Here is a 20,683-nt window from a genome sequence, read left to right as displayed (position 1 = left end):
TGTTGTATGAACAGATTTGCATCTTATATATCATTATACTGTTTACCAATATAGTAAATGTGTGGAGGCCATTCCGAATTGGTGCATGTTGTCCTTTAAGGAAAATACCTAAACCTAATACAGAAAATTATAAAATTCATCTTTTAACTCTTTGGTCAACTGTTTACTCAGTTAAACTGATAATGATATTCATTGAATTTAGAAAAAAAGCCCAAACATATTGCAAATTATAATTTTTGTTTATTTTTTAAGTAATTTTTAAGTAATTAATCATTCATCAACTGTTTACTCAGTTAAACTGATAATGATATTCATTGAATTTAGAAAAAAAGCCCAAACATATTGCAAATTATAATTTTTGTTTATTTTTTAAGTAATTTTTAAGTAATTAATCATTCATCACAGACCCCTCATACACCTTCTATCACGCTGTCCTATCGATAACTATCTTTTAAGTCTTACACAGACATCTGAGATTAGACCTGAAGATAGCATATCCCATGAACATGACCATTAACATGACCTCACATGATAAACAAGACCTCTGACCTTTACATTCCCATACTTGCACCTGCAAGAAATGATAGGGTGTTAGCGTGCACCTGTCAAATACCAATACACATACCACCCTGCTCATCCTCACCAACACAGTTTATAAACTTGACCTCTTATAGCCAATAAAATAATCTGAATGTTTGTTATTCTTAGTAATATCTAAAGTAAATCTCATAGGTTCAAATGACTTTATAGATCATTGGGATCTATCTTACTGATATATTACCTTTTAAGAACACCATGAAAGCAGGCAGACAATAATCTTATAGAGCTGTTAATAAATAGTGTTTTTTATTTCATACAGCAAAGAGTGATTTTTCTTATATAAGACTGGTATGCAGATTTTCTTTTTCTGATTGGATGAATAGCTCCCTCTAGTGTCATCTAACATCAAGTTCTGTCACACACACAAATTATCACAAAACCACAGCACTAAAAACTTGTCTTAGTTACAATTTGGTGAACATTTTCCATTTTGGTAAACATTACCAATCTCTACTCTTTAATATATAATATCTAAAGTACAGTATGTTTTTCAGGGTAAGATTTGCAGCAGTGTGTGTAAAATATTTTATGTAATGTATAGCTTCCTGCTACGTGGTATTTTTTTGTACAGTATATTTTGTTTTTTTCAGATCACATCAATTGAAAACTATTTTGTTTTTATGTTGTTATTTTCTGGTAGAAAAGATCTAACACATCTTTACAGCCAAAAATACTGAACACTGCAAGAAGAGTGTAGCATAATAATATTTTGTTGAAATACAATATGGTAGAAATTAACAGCTTTTGTGAAAATACATGGTCTGAGGTGCAATCCAATACACATCCAGAATACTAAATTCCTGTTGTAATACAAATGATGCCAAACAGGAGTTTACAGAGGTCCAGCTAAAAATAAGTACAGTAATGGTCTATGACATTAATAAATATATTTATTAAAGGCTTGATTTAATTCTTTGTGTATATAAAATATGTCCCGTTATAAACACATAGAGAGTAATAACACATTTATACATATAAATAACAGCTGGCATTAAATCTTTAGTCTGACCTGAAATGTAACATTAAATGAATAAAAATGTACGTGAGGAAAACATGCTTTTAGAGACAACAATGCATTTGACTAACCAGCCATTAGTCAAAGTAAACAATCCACTTGATCAAACAAACTATTCAAAACACATATTTAGAAATTATTTTTCTTAAATGTCTACTCAGTAATTTTGTCCTCATTAAAAAAAGTGTTTTGATATTTAATATCATCTACACTCACTTAGATGAAGACTTCAAGTCATAGCAGTAACCTAATAACCTGTGTTTATGGCCAAACCACCATAATATAAAAATGACTGACAGTAACTTAAAGTACTGTTCTTATGTTTCTATTGTCGCTTTTCCATTGTGTGGTACGATGCAGCTCGGGACCATGCCGCCTCTTCTAGCGTGACATCATCGTAATTGCTCAACACGGGAGCAACGCAGGCAGCGTATCGTCATGTTTTATTTGGGTTTTGCTGGAACATTAACCGAGGTGGTACTAAAAAAATTACGAGGTACTGTAAACAGTGGAAAACCCCCTAAAAGTGAGCTGTGCCAAGCCATACCTGGTCGTACTATCTAAGGAAATGTATTTAATAAAAACAAGTGTAACACAAAAATCTATCTTGTTTTGTTGTGTTACTTTTGACCCACCTGTGTGTTACTTTCCCTGCTGCCAGGGTCAAAAGCAACAATTCACTACTTTAAGGTGCTCTAAGCGAATTGAAGCGTTTTAGACCATAAAACATTTTTTGTTACATACCGGAAACATCTCCTCACTATCTGCTTGCTGCCTGTCCGCTGATCAAACTGTAAAAAAACGCGATCTTTGTAGACAGCCCAGGCTTCACAAACGGCAATATCAACAAATGGCCAAACCTAGCTCACAAAACAAAACAAAGTATTCCAGCCAATAAACGACAAGAAGGATTTGGGGGTGGGGGTTGGGCGCGTTCATGAAAGCACGGAAGGGAGGGGGAGGGGGAGGAGTTAGCTACGCTCCGTCTGTTTGAAAACAGTTTCGAAAGTCAACAATAACTAACGTCCCGCAGATTCGCTTAGAGAACCTTTAAGTTTAAAGTGAAATTATACAGAAGTAATTTTACATTTTTTCAAAATTCCACCTGGTATTGATAGACCACACTTGTGAGTTATGGACCACAGCAAAAATATATATATGTCTAAAAAAAAAATTTTTCTAAAAAATTGTACTTTCGCCCCTGCTCTCCCCTACACACTACAGTATTCAGTTCTGTAACAGGATAAACAATGTGTAACATAATTATATGATGTGTAAAATTCATATATTAACATATACAGTATCTATATATTTTGTACTGTTATAATCCCTGTAGATGTCTTCAGTATCAGTCACATCATCTCTTCAGCGATCATCTTCAGTCAGTAGTTTAATCGACTAGTATAAACTGATGGACAACAAATAAGAAATAAACATCTTTCATTAGTCTGTGCCAAGCTGGAGTGATCTTTAAAGAGATTAAACTGAGTCAGAAAACTAAACCTGCACTCTTAAAAATAAATTATGTCATAAAACAACCTAATTTTGACTGGATGGTTCCCTAAAGAACCTTTAACATCTGAAAAACCTTTCTGTTTAGTAGTGGAAAAGGTTCAATAGATTATAAAATCATGAACTTTTATATTAAAAAGTGTATTTTTGAAGATGCCATACTGTTTAACTCTATAGTAGATACTGTATATAAGTATAGCGGTTGTATTAATAGACCACTTACTCGAAATTCTCCAATGAATTATCCGGATCATCAATTAGTGCAGAGAGCAGCTTTACTCCTGACGGTCCGAGATTATTCCCAAAAAGATAAAGATTTCTGAGGTGTGAAGGGTTTGATCTCAAAGATGAAGCCAGAGCAATACAACCTTGATCTGTTATATTGCATTCCCACAGCCTGCAAAGAGAAGAACAACATCCTTCGGTCACAAAATCTGTTAATCCCTAGAATATCAAAATTGTCCAAAGGTGGTAGATAATTTTCCTACTTAGCCCCTAAGCTCTGGAATGATTTACCCAACAATGTTTGAGATTTTATTTGAAACTATTTAAGTCAAAACTAAAAACATATCTTTTTAACAAAACATTCACATAATTTGTCTCATAAAATGTACTTATGCCGCAATAGTTAACTTGTTTGGAACTAAGCACACATTCATCCCTTATACTGTATGACACTTGCATTACAGAGCGACCCTTATACTTTGTTTCTCTTTCCCTGTTTCGTCCAAGAAATCGAAGACACTTAGACTAACAGACCCACTGCCTGTTGCCATGAAGCTCATCACACCACTGATCTACTGGCCTTACTTCAATGTATTGCCCAGCCGATGTCTGACCAGCAACCACAACCACTTCCCTTTAATTTCTTTTTACATTTTCATTAAATTTGATAGTATAGAAGGATCAGCTATGTCTGGCTCTCTCTCTAGAGGTTTTTCTCCCTAGCACTTGTCTCCCACAGGGTTTTTCTCCTAGGAGTTTTTCAACCCCTTGGGAGTAATCTGACATCAGCTTAACTTTCAACTTTCTTCTATACGTTACATAATTACTCCACTCACTAGAACATTTTAATCTTAGCCGCTGTACTATCCTACTTTTGTTGTCCTCTGATTTTTCCATGTTTTTTCTTGTTTTTATTAATGTAAAGCTGCTTTGGAACAATTAAACAATTATATATAATTACTCCCAAAAGTGCTATTCCGCCATACAATATAGTTCCTCTTTTAAATCCGCTTAGAAAAGCGCTACGTTTTATTTTGTGCCACCATACTTGCTCGTATAACTACTCGTCTTAAATAGGAAAAACGTTGATGTGTTTGGTCACTTCTAACTTTATCTCTGTTTGGTACCATTGAATGAATGGGGCTAAGCTAAATGCTATCGAAGTGTCGCAGCGCGCTTTAGCGCTTACGTGCACGCACTAAGATGATAGAGGGATGTATCAACTCTTCTTAGTTAAGGTAATAACATAGTTTAATATGAAAAATGGATAGACTATTCCTTTAATCTTACTTCAGTGACTCCAGTTTACAGTGTGGATTTTCCATCGCAGCAGAGATCAGCTTTACTCCAGAGTCTCCCAGATCATTCTTATCCAGATAGAGTTCCTTAAGATCACATGAGTTTGATTTCATAAATGAAGCCAAAGCAGCACAACCTCCATCAGTGATCCCACAATACATCAATCTGCAAAAAAAGTGTCAGTAGTGTAGTTAAAAACAGCATTACTACACTCAAAAAAATGTTGGGTCAACAGGGGTCAAGCCCAGTCGATGGGTTAAATTTACCCAATTTTTTTTTATATTTGACCAAACAATGGGTTGAAGCAACCCAGCATTTTAAAGTTAAATTACAACCCAACAGGCTGGTACTGGGTTTGTCTCTTTTTGACCCAATGCTGGGTTGGAAAAAAACCAAGCATTTTTTTTTTAGTGTATGCTTTAAATTAATGTCTTAGAGAGGGCATATTTCAAAATCATGATCTTACTTAAATTTCTCAAGTTTACAGTTTGGATTTTCCAGTCCAGCAGACAGCAGCTTCACTCCTGAATCTCCAAGTATATTTCCAGACAGGTTTAGGTATGTCAGGTGTGATGGGTTTAATCTCAGAATTGAAGCCAGAGCGGCACAACCGTGTTCTGTGATATCACAATACATCAGTCTGCAGAGAGACAAACGACAAAGAATCACTCTCACCTCTTTATCGGGTGACTCAGTCACTAGCGATGATCCTACAGTATATGATGACCCTACCTCAATGTTTCTAGTTTACAGAAAGGACTCATGCATCCAGCAGTGAGCTTTTTTAATCCTGAATCTCCAAGTTTATTCTCAGACAGATCCAACTGTTTCAAGTGTGAGGGGTTTGATCTCAGAGCTGAAGCCAGAGCTGCACAACTTTCATCTGTGATACCACATCTAATCACACTGGAGAGAGAACAAAGATGATTCAAGATCACCATGCATAAGATTAGATTCAATTAAAAGGAACTTCTTTAATGTCAACAAACTGTTAAGCATATAGAGGAGTTTCTGGTTTGGAAAACATTAGTAAACATTAGTCTACGTTTTGGGTTTTAAGAATGTTATTATTAGGTTAGTAAAACGTTCTCCTAACTTTCCTGGCTAACCAAAAACAGACCTTAAAAAATTACGTTCTGGAAACTAAAAACTAATGTTAGGGGAATATTTTAAGAAACCAAAAAAATTTTAGCAGGGTAATTCAGTCTAGTGTGAACTACAACAAAATGCACATGGCTTACAGAGGAATTAGTGTACTGTACTGTACCCTAATATCTCCAGTTTACAGCAAGGGTTCTGCAATGCACCAGAAAGCAGTGTCATGCCTCTATCGCCAAGATCATTTCTATTCAAATGGAGTTCTTTCAAATGCCAAGGGTTCAAGTTCAAAGCTGTGGCCAGAGCAACACAGCCTGAATCTGTGAAGCCACATTTCCGTAACCTGCAGAAAAAACAGACAAATGTTAAAGGATTTACTGACTGAATGTCTAAAATTAGTATGTACTGGCCCCTATGGCGGTATTGTGTCTCACACAAACACATTCTAACAACCTTTATACTATTTTTACAGAAAATTATCAATACATGGACTGAATCATTTTTTTTTTGTTTATTGTTCTTCAATGGGTAGTTTTCCCCCCAAAAATTCAATTATTATTTAATCATTATTTACTTACCCTCAAGATGTTAAAAACCTGTATACATTTTTTTGTCTAGCTGAACACAAAGGAATACATTTGTAACAACATGATCACACAAAAAGTCGTGTTATAGTCACGAAAAATTAGTTTATTTGTGTCCATCGCACGAAATTTAACTTGAGCAAAAATGTCTTTTTCGTGTCACCCGCACAAATTTCTATCAAGTTTTTTGTGTCCATGGCACGGCTTTCTTTTTTTATGTCATTTTATGTATGGTTTTCTTATTGTTTTTTTCCTATTTTTAAATCATTGTCGCTTGGGGTTGGGTTTAGATTTGGGGTTTGGATGGACTTCTATGTATTGGTTTCTATATGTTTTTCTTCCGCTTTTAAAACTATTCTCGCCTGGAGCTGAGGTTAGAGTTGTGGTTTGGGTTAGGATGTCAAAAATTTTAACAGAAAGTGATTCTAACCACAAACGACGATGGTAAGAAAATAGGAAAAAACAATAAGAAAACAAAAAATAAAATAAAACGAAAAAGAAAGTCGTGCAATGCACACGAAAAACTATTATATAGAAATTTGTGAGAGTGACACGAAAAAGACATTTGTGCTCAAGGCAAGAAAAAAGCTGAATTTCGTGCCATGGACACGAATAAATTAAACAAATTTTGCATGACTATAACACGACTTTCCGTGAGATCAGTCTGATTTGTAATCATGCAGGAACAGAAGCACGGTTGACTTCCATAGTAGGAGAAAAAAATACTATGAAGTCAATGGTGCTTAAAAACGGTTTGGTGTAAAAACATTGCTCAAATTATCTTCATTTGTATAAAGCAGAAAAAAGAATTGTATACAGGTTTGTATAATTTTACAGAATTTCCCCAGACGTTTTATTCTTGGGTGAACTAGCCTTTTAAGAAGTTCATCTTACTTCAGTGTCTCTAGTTTGCAATGTGGATTCTCCAGTCCAGTGGCGAGCAGATTCACTCCAGCATCCTGCAGGTTATTCCAGTTCAGGTTGAGCTCTTTCAAACTGGAGGATTCTGATTTAAGAGCAGTGGCCAGAGCAGAACAGCTTTTGTCTGCCAGTTTACAGTTTGCAAGCCTGTATGAAAACAAATGGTGTAATGAAGATTAGGTTCTTATATAATTAGTTTTACAGAATATGAGCAGTGGCGCGCCGATTACTTCTCATCCAAGGGGCACGAATTTTAAATATGTGTTCTGAGTGTTATGTGTGTGGCTCATCATGTCAAAATATGTGTCCGGTGCATCATGTGAACTCTTGTGCATCATGCGCCATGTCAAAATAAGTGCCTGCTGCACACGCGTCAAAAGGGTTTAGGATAAAAGAGACGCTCTTGTTCACAAAATACTCGCAAGACACTCACTTAACACTAAACTCTGATTATGCATGAGATTGTGAGTATCTGGCAAACGTGAGCGACTCCTTTATCATAAACTCCTTCGAAGTGCCTGCAGCAGGCACGTATTTTGACACATGATGCACATGGGTTCAAATGACGTGCCAAACACATTTTGAAATGACGAGCCACACACATGATGAGCTAAATAAATGTTATTATAAATGCTATATGGAACTTAAATTAAATTCAAAAGATCTATGAGATACTTGAGATTTGTATAATGAAAACTATCTAGAGAGAGAAATGCACCATTCAGATTGGAAATATTTGATTAAAATTTTCAACAACAACAAAAAAAAGTTTAATCTAAAGGTGTATGTTTAAATGTTTAAAAGTGTATTTTATATATTTTGTAGACGAAAACATAATTGTGCCTAAAACTTAACATGCTCCTGTAGCTCAACTGGAGCAGCAATGGCCTAAGGAGCAAATGATGAACCAAATAATGAACAAAGCACCCCATAATTCCTTCAATACTGTTTAAAAAGCAACCCCAAAAGCGGCTTGATAAAATGACAAGAGTATGATTTTGCAAATTCTAGCGAAGGGTGACTACACTCAAAATAATAAAATGCAACCACTTTATTTATTTGATTATATTAACTGATTAGATTTATTTGATTTATGTTATTCCCATATTTCCCTTTGGGTTGTTCCATAATTTTGATGAGTTTATTTGTTCTACAATGTATAAAAAAATTAAGTGTTTTTAAACTTTTGAATAGTAGTGTATTTTTACATTTAAGGCATATGTTTGCATATATAGGCTACTACTGTATATGATAGTCTTGTACTAAGCTTTAGATGGCTCGGCCTACCTCAGTATCTCCAATTTACAATGTGGACTCTCCAGACCGTGAAAGAGTTCGGTTGCTCCTTCATCATGAAGTCCATTTCCATTCAAGTTCAGCTCTCTCAGACATGAAATCTTTGAGCTTAGAGCCGAGGCCAGAGCTGGACAGCATTTGGCTGACAGTATACAATAATGAAGACTGTAGACAAAATATACACATCATTATACACTATTATTACACGGCTCTCTGGAATGCTTGATTCTGATTGGTCAGTTGAGACATTTGCAGGTTCGTTCTTTTCAAATAATAACCGCTCCAAAGTAATAACGCATAGCCGGTACGACTTGTACGAGTAAAATCGCTCCGCGCCAATAAAGATCAATAAAGATTACTGTCTGTTTGGCGCCATCTTGTGACAAACACTGGACAACCACGACAAGACACAGACAGCTTACTGAGACTGAACTTGACAAAATAGAGCATGACAGCTACGAAGCCAACACACAAAAAAATACAGAATGGGCATTAAAACTTCTCAAAGACTGGCTAAAAGAGAAAAAATGGAGACAGACAAGTATGAAGCAGAGGATCTTAATAAGGTATTACGATCATTTTATGCATCTGTGCAAAGTTTCGCGGAAGGATAAAAATGTTAATTTAAAACAAATATGCCAATAAAATGTTTCAAATTCATATTCATGTCCGTTTTTTTTCTAATGTGACAAGTAGCCGTGTAATAAGCGGGATAATGTAGAGGCAGCCGGTAGTTATCGGGAAATAAGCCCCTTCAGTGTGATACAAGACCCTCCGCTTCGCGTCGGGTTCTGATCACACTGTCGGGGCTTATTTCCCGATAACTACCAGCTGCCTCTACATTATCCCTTACTTATCTAACTTCAGTGAACAAAATGCAACTAAACTAACATCTCAAACTGTTTGGTAGAATGATCTATAATCAAATACATCACTGCCAGTGGCGGCCGGTGACTTCTTTTTTCGAGGGTGCTCGATGTGAAGTTCGTCTCAACATATATGTAGCCCGTCATGTGTGTGGTTCATAATTTCAAAATATCTGTTCTGCGTGCCGAGTGATCCTATGTGCATCACTTGTCTTGTCAAAGTAAGTGCCTGCTGCAGATGCGTCTAAAGGGTTTATGATAAAAGAGACACTCGCATTTGCCAGATACTCGCATAATCTCATGCGTAAACAGAGTTTACTGTTAAACAGATAGTTCACTTTAAAATGAAAATTCTGTCATCATTTACTCATCCTTATGTTGTTCTAAACCTGTATGAATTTCTTTTTTCTGATGAACACTAAAGAAGATATTTTGAGAAATTATGATAAACACACAGCAGTAAGTGACCATAGACTTCCATATTAGGAATAAAAAATATGATGGAATTTAATAGGTACCTTCAATTGTGTGCTTACCATTATTTATCAAAATATTTTCTGAGTCATGTATCACAATACTTCCCAAAAATTTTCATTTTAAAGTGAACTATCCCTTTAAGGTAGTGTTTTGCATGTATTTTGTGAACGTGTTTCTTTTATCATAAATGGTTTTGATGCGTATGCAGCAGGCACTTATTTTGACAAAACACGTGTTGCACACAGGATCTTTTGACGCACAGGACACATATTTTGAAAAAAGGAACCACACACGACACTTCGAACACTTATTTTGAATTAGTGCCCCACGAGCCGCCACTGATCACTGCATTGTTTAAAGCAGGGGTGTTCAAACTTTATGTCCGCCGAACCCGATTGACCTAAATTATTTACTTGAAATACCCCCTGAAATTTTAAGTAAATATATTTCAATAAATTAATAGCACATTTAATAAAAAAAAACATTTATTTTTCATCCATTTAAGTTTTTATTATTATTTTTTTATTTTATTATTATGCATCTTACATAGTTATTGTTATATTACCTGTCTTTGGACCTTCATCTGGTAATTTTCTTTTATTCTTACATGAAATGTATATGTCAATTCTGTTCTTAGTTTTCTAAAACATTGTAGTGCTCTGAAATCGTCACATGACATGCAGATTAAAAAAGTGAAATATATATATATATTTCATTAGCGTTTTAATAAACAAATATTTACATTTTATGTTTTAATGTAACAAAAAAAATCATAAAAAAGATTTGTATATCGCTAGTTTGGGAAACCCTGGTAATAACCTTATCTCAACATTGACACAATTTCCCTTTTCTACAAAGTTCCACTGTAACTTTTCTAGTTTCACTATTACGAAAAGGGGGTGAAAAGTGCATCATACGTACGTGACTGTGACAAACAAACAAGATAAAAATAGTGACTCTTTCACAATATCTTGCTACATACAATACAACAACTTGTGACATAAATATTTCAGTACTTACTGAACGGTTCTAGATGCCTCGATCACAGGCAGGAGCCTCTCAAGAACTTCATCGATATCACTGCACATTCTGGCATACTTGCTCATGTGTAACACATCCAGCTGTTCTGAGGTCAGCAGCACGAAGGCGACAGCTGACCACTGGGAGGCTGAAAGTTTAGTTCCTCTTATAGTCCCTGAAGTAAGAAAATACTGAACTTCCTTGACAAGAGAATGGTCACCGAGTTCATTCAGGCAGTGGAACAGGTTGATCGACTTCTCTGGAGACGGATTCTCCATGATCTTGTGCTTGATATGCTCGGCTGTTTTCTCTGTGCATTGGACGCTGCACCCTGTGTGGGTCAACAGGCGTTGTAAGAGAACCTGATTGGATGCCAAGGAGAGACCCAGAAGAAAACGGAGGAAGAGATCCAGATGTCCAGTTTGACTTGCTAGTGCTTCATCAACAGCGTTCATAAGCATGTCAGATAAGTCCGAGCATGTTGTTGTATTTTGATCGATCACATTTATTTTATTGTTGATAAAGGATAAGTACGCATACAATGCTGCAAGATGTTCCTGCATGGTCATGTGAACAAAACAGTAGACATTCCTGTGGTGCAGCCCATGTTCTTCTCTGAAGATCTGAGTACACAATCCTGAATACACTGATGCTTCTGCTACATCAATGCCACACTCTGTCAGGTCTTCCTTGTAGAAGATCAAATTGCCTTTCATAAGCTGCTCAAAAGCCAATTTGCCCAGTTTGAGAATCATCTCCTCATCTTTCACTTTCATCTCATAGTCCTTTTGATGTTTGATGTTCGTCTGAATGATGAGGAAGTGTGTGTACATCTGAGTAAGAGTTTTGGGGATCTCTCCGCTCTCTGCTTCACCCAACATTTTCTCTAGAACAGTGACTGAAATCCAGCAGAACACTGGGATGTGACACATGATGTAGAGACTCCTGGAGGACTTTAGGTGTGAGATGATTTTGTCGGCCAGTCCCTCATCACTGATTCTTTTCCTGAAGTATTCCTCCTTTTGTGGATCACTAAAGCCTCGTACTTCTGTGACACGATCAACACACTCAGATGGGATGAGATCAGATGCTGCTGGTCTGGAGGTGATCCAGATGAAAGCAGAGGGAAGCAGATTTCCCTGGATCAGATTTGTCACCAGCACATCCACTGACGCCGATTCATTTACATCACACAACCTCACGCTGTTGTCAAAATCCAGTGGGAGGCGACACTCATCCAAACCATCAAAGATAAAGTAAACTTTATATTTATCATTGGATATTTCTAATTGTTTCGTTTCCATGATAAAGATACTGAGAAGTTCCAACAGACTGAATTTTTGTTTATTCATTAAATTAAGCTCTCTGAAAGGAATTGGAAATATGAGATGAACATCTCGATTCGCTTTGCCTTCAGCCCAGTCCAGAATGAACTTCTGCACAGAAACTGTTTTACCAATGCCAGCGACTCCTTTTGTCAGCACAGTTCTGATGGGTTTGTCTTGCCCGTGTGATGGTTTGAAGATGTCATTGCAGTCGATGGGTCTGTCCTCTGTAGATGTTCTTCTGGATGCTGCTTCAATCTGTCTCACCTCATGCTCATTATTGATCCCTCCGCCTCTATCCTCTGTGATGTAAACCTTTGTGTAGATGTCATTGAGGAGTGTTGGGTTACTCCGACAGGCAATTCCTTCATGCAAACATTGACACTTGACTTTCAAGTTTGATTTTAATTTCTTAAGGACAGCAAGTTCAGATTCCCAGCTGCTGGAGAGACATTAGAATTAAAATCATTATTGTGTATTAGATTATAGGAGTGGATCTCAAACTTTTTTGGCACCCCCCACGTACCCCTTATGAGAAAACACAAAAGAAAGTGTAATCATAAATGATGATAAGCACAAAGTTGATAGTACTACCCACTGACTTCCATAGTAGAAAAAACAAATACTATGGAAGTCAATGGGTAGTGGTACCGTCAACTGTGTACTTACCATAATTTATCAAAATATCTTCTCTTTGTGTTCAACAAAGAAAGAACAACATTAGGGTAAGTATATGATGACAACAACTTTTTTACTGTTTTTCAATATTTTACTATGTTCTTACCTCAACTTAGACTAATTAAAACATCCTATCTTTTTTTAATGTGTTTAGCCTAGCCCCATTCATTCCTTAGGATCCAAACAGGGATGAATTTAGAAGCCACCAAACACTTCCATGTTTTTTCCTATTTAAAGACTGTTACATGAGTAGTTACATGAGTAAGTATGGTGGCACAAAATTAGGGATGCACCGAATCCACGATTCGGATTCGGCCGAATAATGGGCTTTTTGACGGGGTTCGGGTTCGGCCGAATCTTAGATTTTTTTTCCACCGAACCAAACCATAGGCTTGCACTACGTTGGTCGAAGTCATGCGGCCGTTGATCACACACATCGGGTGCTGACGTGGAGAAAAGCTTTTTCTTTCGGTGAGCCTTATGGGTGGTTCAAATTTCGCGGACGCGAGCGTGTCGCACCGCATCGCTTTCATTATGCATAGGCTTGTGGTAATTGTCAAAATAGTTTTTCCCACTTGTCATCCTGGCATAATGTTGCCTATCCTTTTTTTTACAGTTAAAATTAAAAATACACTGCTGTGGACGTTGTTTACTTCATTAATTGGTTTTACTGTATTAATGGAATAAGGATCCGAATAGGATTCGGTATTCGGTTTCGGCCAAATCTTAAAAACAGTGGATTCGGTATTCGGCCGAACCCAAAAAATCTGGATTCGGTGCATCCCTACACAAAATAAAACGTGGCGATTTTTTAAGCGGATAAAAAATGAGATCGGATACGTATCGGATTCAGGACCACATAGCCAAGTGGCCTGGGTCCAGTGTTTGGGAAAGTTACTTTTAAAAGTAATGCATTACAATATTAACTTACCCCCCAAAAAAGTAACTAATTGCGTTACTTAGTTACTTTTCATGGAAAGTAATGCTTACGTTACTTTTAAGTTACTTTTGTGTTATTTTTTCTTACTTGGCTGAGGCTTGATCTCTTTCAGGTAGAGGTCGACTGATTTATTGGCCGATTTTTGGCATATTTTAAAAAAATCGGCTTTGGCCGATTTTGCTGCAAAATTAGGCCGATTAATAGGCAGGCACATCTGCGGGCACCTAAGCGTTGTTGTAAAACTCGTGACGCTGCCTCTCGCTGCAAGCAGATCGCTCCCGCAGCCGTGCCTTGTTCACAAACAGCTTTAGTAAACGATGGCGGGATCGCGGGAATTAAGCAGCCAGTACAACAGCGCGACGGGCTTATGTCTCGCGGTGCACTGTCCGTGCAAAGATTAGGCTCATTTCATGTGATTAATGAGTGATGATGAGTTTTGTTTGCGTGACAGAGAGAGCAGAGCTGCACGCGCATGCTTTCTGTCTTTAAACTGTCTCCCTGCTTTTATTACTCAAAACAAAACTGACTTGATGGCGAAAGGTCGGAAGACCAAATCATATCCACAGAGGAAATGTTTTTCGTGTTGTTACAGTAACACTTTGTTTACAGTTTTGCGCTGCTCAGCCTGGGTTAAGGGCCGGGTATACTTTTTTCCGCGTCCGCGTCCGTCTCGCGCGCGTCCGCGTAGCTTTCAAAGTATACTCAACGCGGTTGGAGTGCGGATGACCGAATTTTGCACATGCGCAGTACAAATGTGTCGTCGTACTCTTCCTGGCCGTCAGAGGGCAGTACAGAGTCGCTTTCTTGTACAGGACATGCATCAAACCAGGATAGAAAAAGACTGGCGACCGCATTGCAAACAACAAACAGTATATAGCAAACGCAAACAAAGAACGTAGAATAATAGAAGAAGAAATGCTTTTATGCCTCCTTTCTTCTTCAACGTGCTTATTTGAATCGGTCGTCTGCACTCTTCCTCGACTATGGGACTGTACTGTGTGTACTGCCACCTAGTGGACCCTCCTAATCGAACTCGCGCATGCGCTGTTGTACGCGGACTCGCTGCGGACTGTCCGCGCGGTCTTAAATTTTGGGCTGCACGCGGACGGGTACGTCCCGAGTATACTTTCGGCTTTAGCATACAACGCGTCTGATTCGCGAACTGACTCCTTTGAACGGATTCGTTTGAATGAACGGTTGAAACAACAGATCTGTCCCAACACTAAACTCACAAGACGTCACTGTCAGCACAATCAGTCACTTATAGCGCCTCAGAAATGAGAATGTAAATGTGTTTAGAAAGATTTGCCCTAAATAACAGTCTCAACTAAAAAACATGGACATTTACTATGTTAACTTTATAAATAAATAATTTATCAGGTCTACCAAATAAGGATTTTATCCTACAAAGCAATAAAAGCCATGGTAAAAACTGATCAAAGATGATCAGTGTCAGGTAATATCTGTGTCTGATAAATGCATGGTGCAGAGGAGGTTGTAAAACTCTTCAGAAAGACCAGTCATAATTTTTTTAAATACTTTGACTTAAATAGTGACATTTTTACATTTAAAATATCTGCTAATGATGAGAACATTTTGATTATTATGTACAAATAGAAAATCGGCCTAACATATCGGCCATCGGCTGCCCTGATTTCTAAATATCGGCCAGAGAAAAAGCCATATCGGTCGACCTCTACTTTCAGGCCTTGCAGGTGTTATTTATGCCATGTCCGTTTCTGACTCAAACTGTCCCCGCTCAGGCACACAGAGTGCGTAATTCTACATAATATGTTCAGTTTAATTCAGTACATTATTTTATTTTTAAATTTAATTAATTAAACTGAAAAGTAACTCACATTACTTTTTTTTAAAAGTAACTCAAATATTAATGTGTAAATTTATAAAGTAATGCGTTACTTTACTCGTTACTTTAGAAAAGTAATATTATTACTTGTAATGCGTTACCCCAAACACTGCCTGGGTCACATTTGCAAAGATCGGATCTGTGTCGTTCAGACTGTCATGAAAATATCAGATACAGGTCGGAATTGGGTCGTTTCAGCCTGCAGTGTGAACGTAGCCTTAGTTAGCAACACTTCGACCTCGGCACGCAGTAACAATCACTTCTGACTACTCCCCTTCTCGCTTAAACATCCGTCAATATTACTGCGCCCAATGTCGAAGTGCTGAAACAGATAGGTATGTATTAATTTGTCTAAGTTGAGATAAGAACATAATAAAATATTGAAAAATTGTGGTGTTTTCCTTTAAGCAACATGATGAACATTTGTACTTTTTCCTTGTCTCAGCTTTATATTTAGATCGGTTACTCCTGATGGACCCCATGCTGGTTACTTTGTCTGATTTTCCTTCAGCTTGTATTTCGCAGTTGATGTTTGGAGGCTGTTCGATCGACACATCACTCGTGGACACAGTTCTGTGTACAAGTGACTCAGATGTTACTTGCTTACTATAAAGAGAAAATGCATAAATATCGGACTTACAGGTGAAGTTTTCCAGCAGTCAGTCAATATTATTTAATATGTACTGTATGATATGAAAATTTTGGGTTGAGTTGAAGATGCTTGAAGGTCTCACCTGGGTTCACATGGATTACTGCCATCTTCTATGTATGGAGGATACTCAACAGCATTGCTGCTTTTCATAGACAAGCAGCTGGGCACTGGAGACACTGATCTTGATTTGAAATAAAACACGTATTAAATTGTATCCCTTGTAAGTTTAACTGTGTACATTTGTGTGTGTTTTTAAATGTATTGTATTTAGTAGCATACCTGCTGCTTGCAACAAAATCTCCATCTTGTATCTCTTCCGCTTCACCCATGGGTCACCGGGTAGTCATTAAATTGTGTAACTGAAAAGGTTATATATTTTATACAGTTACATCATTTTTATACACTGTACATAAACATTGTAGACAGATATTTTAGGCATCTAAGGTAGACTACTGCAAACTTCTCTCTAGTTGGTGTTGTGCTAAATTTTGACAACTGGTAAAGATTGCCCCAGACAGCATAGACTCCGAAGTCGGCAGCTCCGGTGCTCTCCTGACCTGGAGTATATTGCTATATCTGCTGCTACTTGATTACATAATCTTATCTAACAACATAAATATTTCGATATGACGACATGTGTTTCCAAAAAAACTGCCTGGCAGCCAGGTAACGTTAAGGTGTGGGGGCGGGCTTTACAGATAGGGACCAATCGGGCAGCTGCCACCTCAGTGTATTGACCAATCAGAAGTACAGTAGATGAGTCAAAATCTAGCACAGAACGCGTAGTCCTTCTTCCCTAAACAATAAACCCATGACAGTGACAGCACAGCACACACACTTCTCTATCACACCGTTTGTTGTCTAGAAACCATAGATATGCACACTAGATGTCGCCTTGGCTACGGCAGTTCATTGGACCGAATGCTTCAACTAGAGCCGCCATCTTGAAACAGGGGAACTCTGCATCAGCGTCATTGTAGGCAATGGTGTGTAACAGAAATAAAATCCCCATAAATCGTCATGAACGCGATTTTCTTGGTTTTCTTTTGGTTCGTTTCAACAGTCACACATGTATTTAGCATTGAGTCCAGAAAAAAAATAAGTTTTAAAATTTTGAAAATCTACTTTTTCTATCTATAATGCATAGTGCTAGTAGCCCTAACATCCATACGAAGCACAAAAGTCCGGCATCGTCCATGAATTCGAAGTAGAGGCGGAGATAGCAGCTTTACCTAGCTACTTCCTATGACAAGACCCCTGTTTTAAGATGGCGGCGGTTTTGACGCATGCTTAGAACCCCAAGGCGACATCTAGTGTATATATCTATGTCTAGAAACGACCAATTGTCCACACACACCCACACATAATCGCTTTCATTCATAAATGCAACCGATTCTCTGTGTTTTCCCCTGTTCCCTGGGGTCAGTATGTCAGGATACAAATACACAGAGAAAGAAAACCACGACCACGGACTTTCACTTTATGTAAATTATCTCGACAAAAAGATAATCATAAACATCCTTGATACCCTATTTACATACACTCAAAACACAATTATTTCGAAATAATTCATACATTTGATTTGACTTTAAAATAATAAATATACGTCAGATTTTAGGGACACCTCATGAGCTCTAAGAATCACAGAAGAAAACACACAAAGGACACAACTATACAATAACAACGTATGATGTTTGAAAGTCTATTAGAAAAGTTACAGGAAAGCATTAAATAAAACACGGTGGACAAAAGACAAACAAAAAGTAAAAACGATTAATGAAAATAACACGTAACGTTAGCCAGTACTTACTATTATTGAGCACATTTAAATGTAGGCTAAACGATGTCGAATGTCCCAAACTTGACGCTGTATGCTGCTTACCAAAAGAGCACGCTTCATGTTTAACGTTTATCTGTCTCGTTTACTTTCGGATTTACTGCTTAAAAAACAGGAAATAACTCCGCAGACAGCAGGTGGCGCTGTTAACTCTCGTGATTACATTAACCATCTATGCCATGGCATGACTTTTTATTTTTGGTGGTGAAAAAATATTTCACCGATTACTGATAAAATATCCATCATAAAATGTATCCCCCCACCACCCCTGACCCAGATTTTGGTTTGTTGTCACAGTGCAACGTTATGCTAAATATGGGTACAAAAACACCAAGTTTTTTATATAATAAATTGCATACAAGGAAAAAATATGCCTTAAAAGGACATCATTCTGTTTGATTTATAAGCTTGTTTTTTTCTCATAGGGACCTCAAAATGTACAGTACTGGTACATTTACTGGTATTCCTAAACTTTCTAATGCATATATTGCTTTGCTTATGCAACTTATCATATAGAAAACCTTGGTTTTTTAGTACCTTTATGTCACAATGTTGCACTGTGGCAACAAACAAAAACACTGTCTTATTAGTATGAAAATAGAAACTAAAAAAGGCAAAAATACTTCTTTACATACTGATGCACATATTTTTTCTCTAAAATTATTACAATTTAAACATGCTAAAAAGTGTTATTTATCTTGCCAATTGGTGGATCCAATGTGGCTTTGTTTTCTACTCCATCCCCAAACAAAAGGCCACAACCACTTTATACCCTTGTTTCGTTGGAAAGACATGTCAGGTGATATTATACATATCATTTTTTAAATAAAAAAATCTAAAAGGGCGGTGTGATGTCCAAAAAGGTAGTTTGTTGCCTGAGGGCAACACCATAGAGGGTTAATGATTAATAGTAGTAACTGTATATTTGTATGAAAATAATAAAAAATCCTTTTTGTATTTTCCAAAAAAATAATTACAATTGCATTTTTCTTTCAACTGTAACAGTTGTGATCACTGTGATCATAAACATGTCTGACTGAGTTAAGCCAATTGATAACTGTACTGCTTTACCTACTACTAGGTAGGTTTTCTAACTTTGTTGTAGAATGTGAAAAGCTGCAAAACTTCTATCATATTTCGAGTAAGTTTTCAGTATAACAAATTATCCTATTTCATGTGCATTTGTATGTATTTAGTTTTACTACTATGTCCAAACAAAAAGAACATGCAAATTTGGTTTAATAAACATTAAACTGCACCAAAGAGATTTGTGTCTTTTTTTATTACCAGGGCTGTTTTTATTAGTGTTTTTTGCATTTTATATATTTCCATTATTTATATAAAAGTAAAAACAGGACAGTCTTAATAATAAATAAAATTTGTCAGACTATGGATAAAGACAAAATTTAAGTTAAAAAGATCTGCAAAATTTGTAAGAAATATAGACAACCTTCAGTCATTACTTATTATTCAGTACTTATTTGCTGTACACGGTTTAAAAGGTCACAAACTTTGTCTCATTCAATAAAGACAATGTACTCATATGACCTAACTACTGTAAATCTCCAGCAAGCCTGACTTAAGCCAACAAATTACAGTACTGTATTTGTGTTGACTTTTTGGGGTGCAGTTACCTTTAAAAAACAATAAAGTTTTTGACAGATTTGTTACATATAGCATCCTAATGACTTAGGTTAATAATAATTATATTAGGTTTAAATGTGTATTATTATTTTTCTCCTTAAAATGTTCTACACAGCAAGTAACTACAAAGTCAAGAGTATCTGCATATTTACATCGACAGTGTCAAAATCTCAAAATAATGAGATTATAATAAAAAAACGTTTAAAGACATAGTACAAAGAATGAATAGTTAAATCATGATGGCACTTCTGGATTTAGTTTTTGTCATGTGCATATTTCTAAGAAGATTCTTACTTAAAATTCTTAGCATCTATGACTTTGTGGCTAATACTTTATTTCTTCCAGCTTATTATTTGGATCTTCTTTTATATTAGACAACAGCTGCGCTCCTATACATCCAATATTGTTCATGTACAGATTCAGCTCTCTCAGGTGTGAGGAGTCTGATCTTAGAGCTGTTTCCAGAACAGCACAACCTTCATCTGTGATGCCACAATACTCTAGACTGCAAAGAAAGAGTGAAACAGTGTTTCAGAGACATATTCAGTCAGCAACATGTTCTTATGGGTGATAAGGATAAAACTGATGGCCTTACCGGAGTATCTCCAGTTCACAGTTAGGATTTTCCAGTACAGAAGAGAGCAGTTTTAATCCTGGGTTTCTCAGTTTATTCTGAGACAGATCCAACTCTTTTAGGGGTGAGGGGTTTGATCTCACAGTTGAAGCAAGAGTAACATAACCTTCATCTGTAATTTTACAATCTCTCAGCCTGCATATAAAAATGATTAATTATGCTATGTGTCCCCTCTGTGTTACTGGAGTTAAAA

General features: G+C 36.7%; 2 protein-coding genes across 3 annotated transcripts in view; both read right to left on the bottom strand.

Moving 5' to 3' along the window:
- Window positions 1-317: 317 nt before the first annotated feature.
- On the bottom strand, window positions 318-18,311 carry LOC135770824 (protein NLRC3-like). 2 transcript variants are annotated; one of them, XM_065280656.2, is made up of 13 exons: window positions 18,186-18,311; window positions 16,655-16,734; window positions 16,458-16,556; window positions 16,153-16,329; window positions 10,914-12,680; window positions 8,542-8,715; window positions 7,228-7,401; window positions 5,919-6,092; window positions 5,384-5,557; window positions 5,118-5,291; window positions 4,643-4,816; window positions 3,351-3,524; window positions 318-3,023 (listed from the first exon to the last, which is right to left on the bottom strand). In XM_065280656.2, exons 2-13 carry the CDS (start codon window positions 16,702-16,704, stop codon window positions 3,014-3,016), a joined length of 3,321 nt encoding a protein of 1,106 aa, XP_065136728.1. In that variant the 5' UTR covers window positions 16,705-16,734; window positions 18,186-18,311; the 3' UTR covers window positions 318-3,013. The 2 variants fall into 2 exon arrangements, with proteins under 2 accessions (XP_065136728.1, XP_065136730.1); XM_065280658.2 differs by having other exon boundaries at window positions 10,914-12,677.
- Window positions 18,312-20,159: 1,848 nt separating this feature from the next.
- Window positions 20,160-20,683, bottom strand: part of LOC135770200 (NACHT, LRR and PYD domains-containing protein 3) — a 31,305-nt gene continuing 30,781 nt past the window's right edge. The window contains 2 exon segments of the mRNA XM_065279937.2: window positions 20,160-20,361; window positions 20,452-20,625. Of these exon segments, the coding sequence (XP_065136009.1) occupies window positions 20,160-20,361; window positions 20,452-20,625 (376 nt within the window).

Source organism: Paramisgurnus dabryanus, chromosome 8, assembly GCF_030506205.2.
Source record: "Paramisgurnus dabryanus chromosome 8, PD_genome_1.1, whole genome shotgun sequence".
Taxonomy (NCBI): Eukaryota; Metazoa; Chordata; class Actinopteri; order Cypriniformes; family Cobitidae; genus Paramisgurnus; species Paramisgurnus dabryanus.
This window is presented reverse-complemented; position numbering and strand designations above follow the sequence as displayed.

Excerpts from the sequence above, each read along its gene's own strand:
- LOC135770824 (XM_065280656.2), bottom strand. The coding sequence starts at position 16,704 with ATGGGTGAAGCGGAAGAGATACAAGATGGAGATTTTGTTGCAAGCAGC. Across the intron at positions 5,558-5,918 it reads TGTAAACTGGAGATATTAGG|TGTGATTAGATGTGGTATCA; the intron begins GTACAGTACAGT and ends TTCTCTCTCCAG. Across the intron at positions 4,817-5,117 it reads TGTAAACTTGAGAAATTTAA|ATTGATGTATTGTGGGATCA; the intron begins GTAAGATCATGA and ends CTTTTTTTGCAG.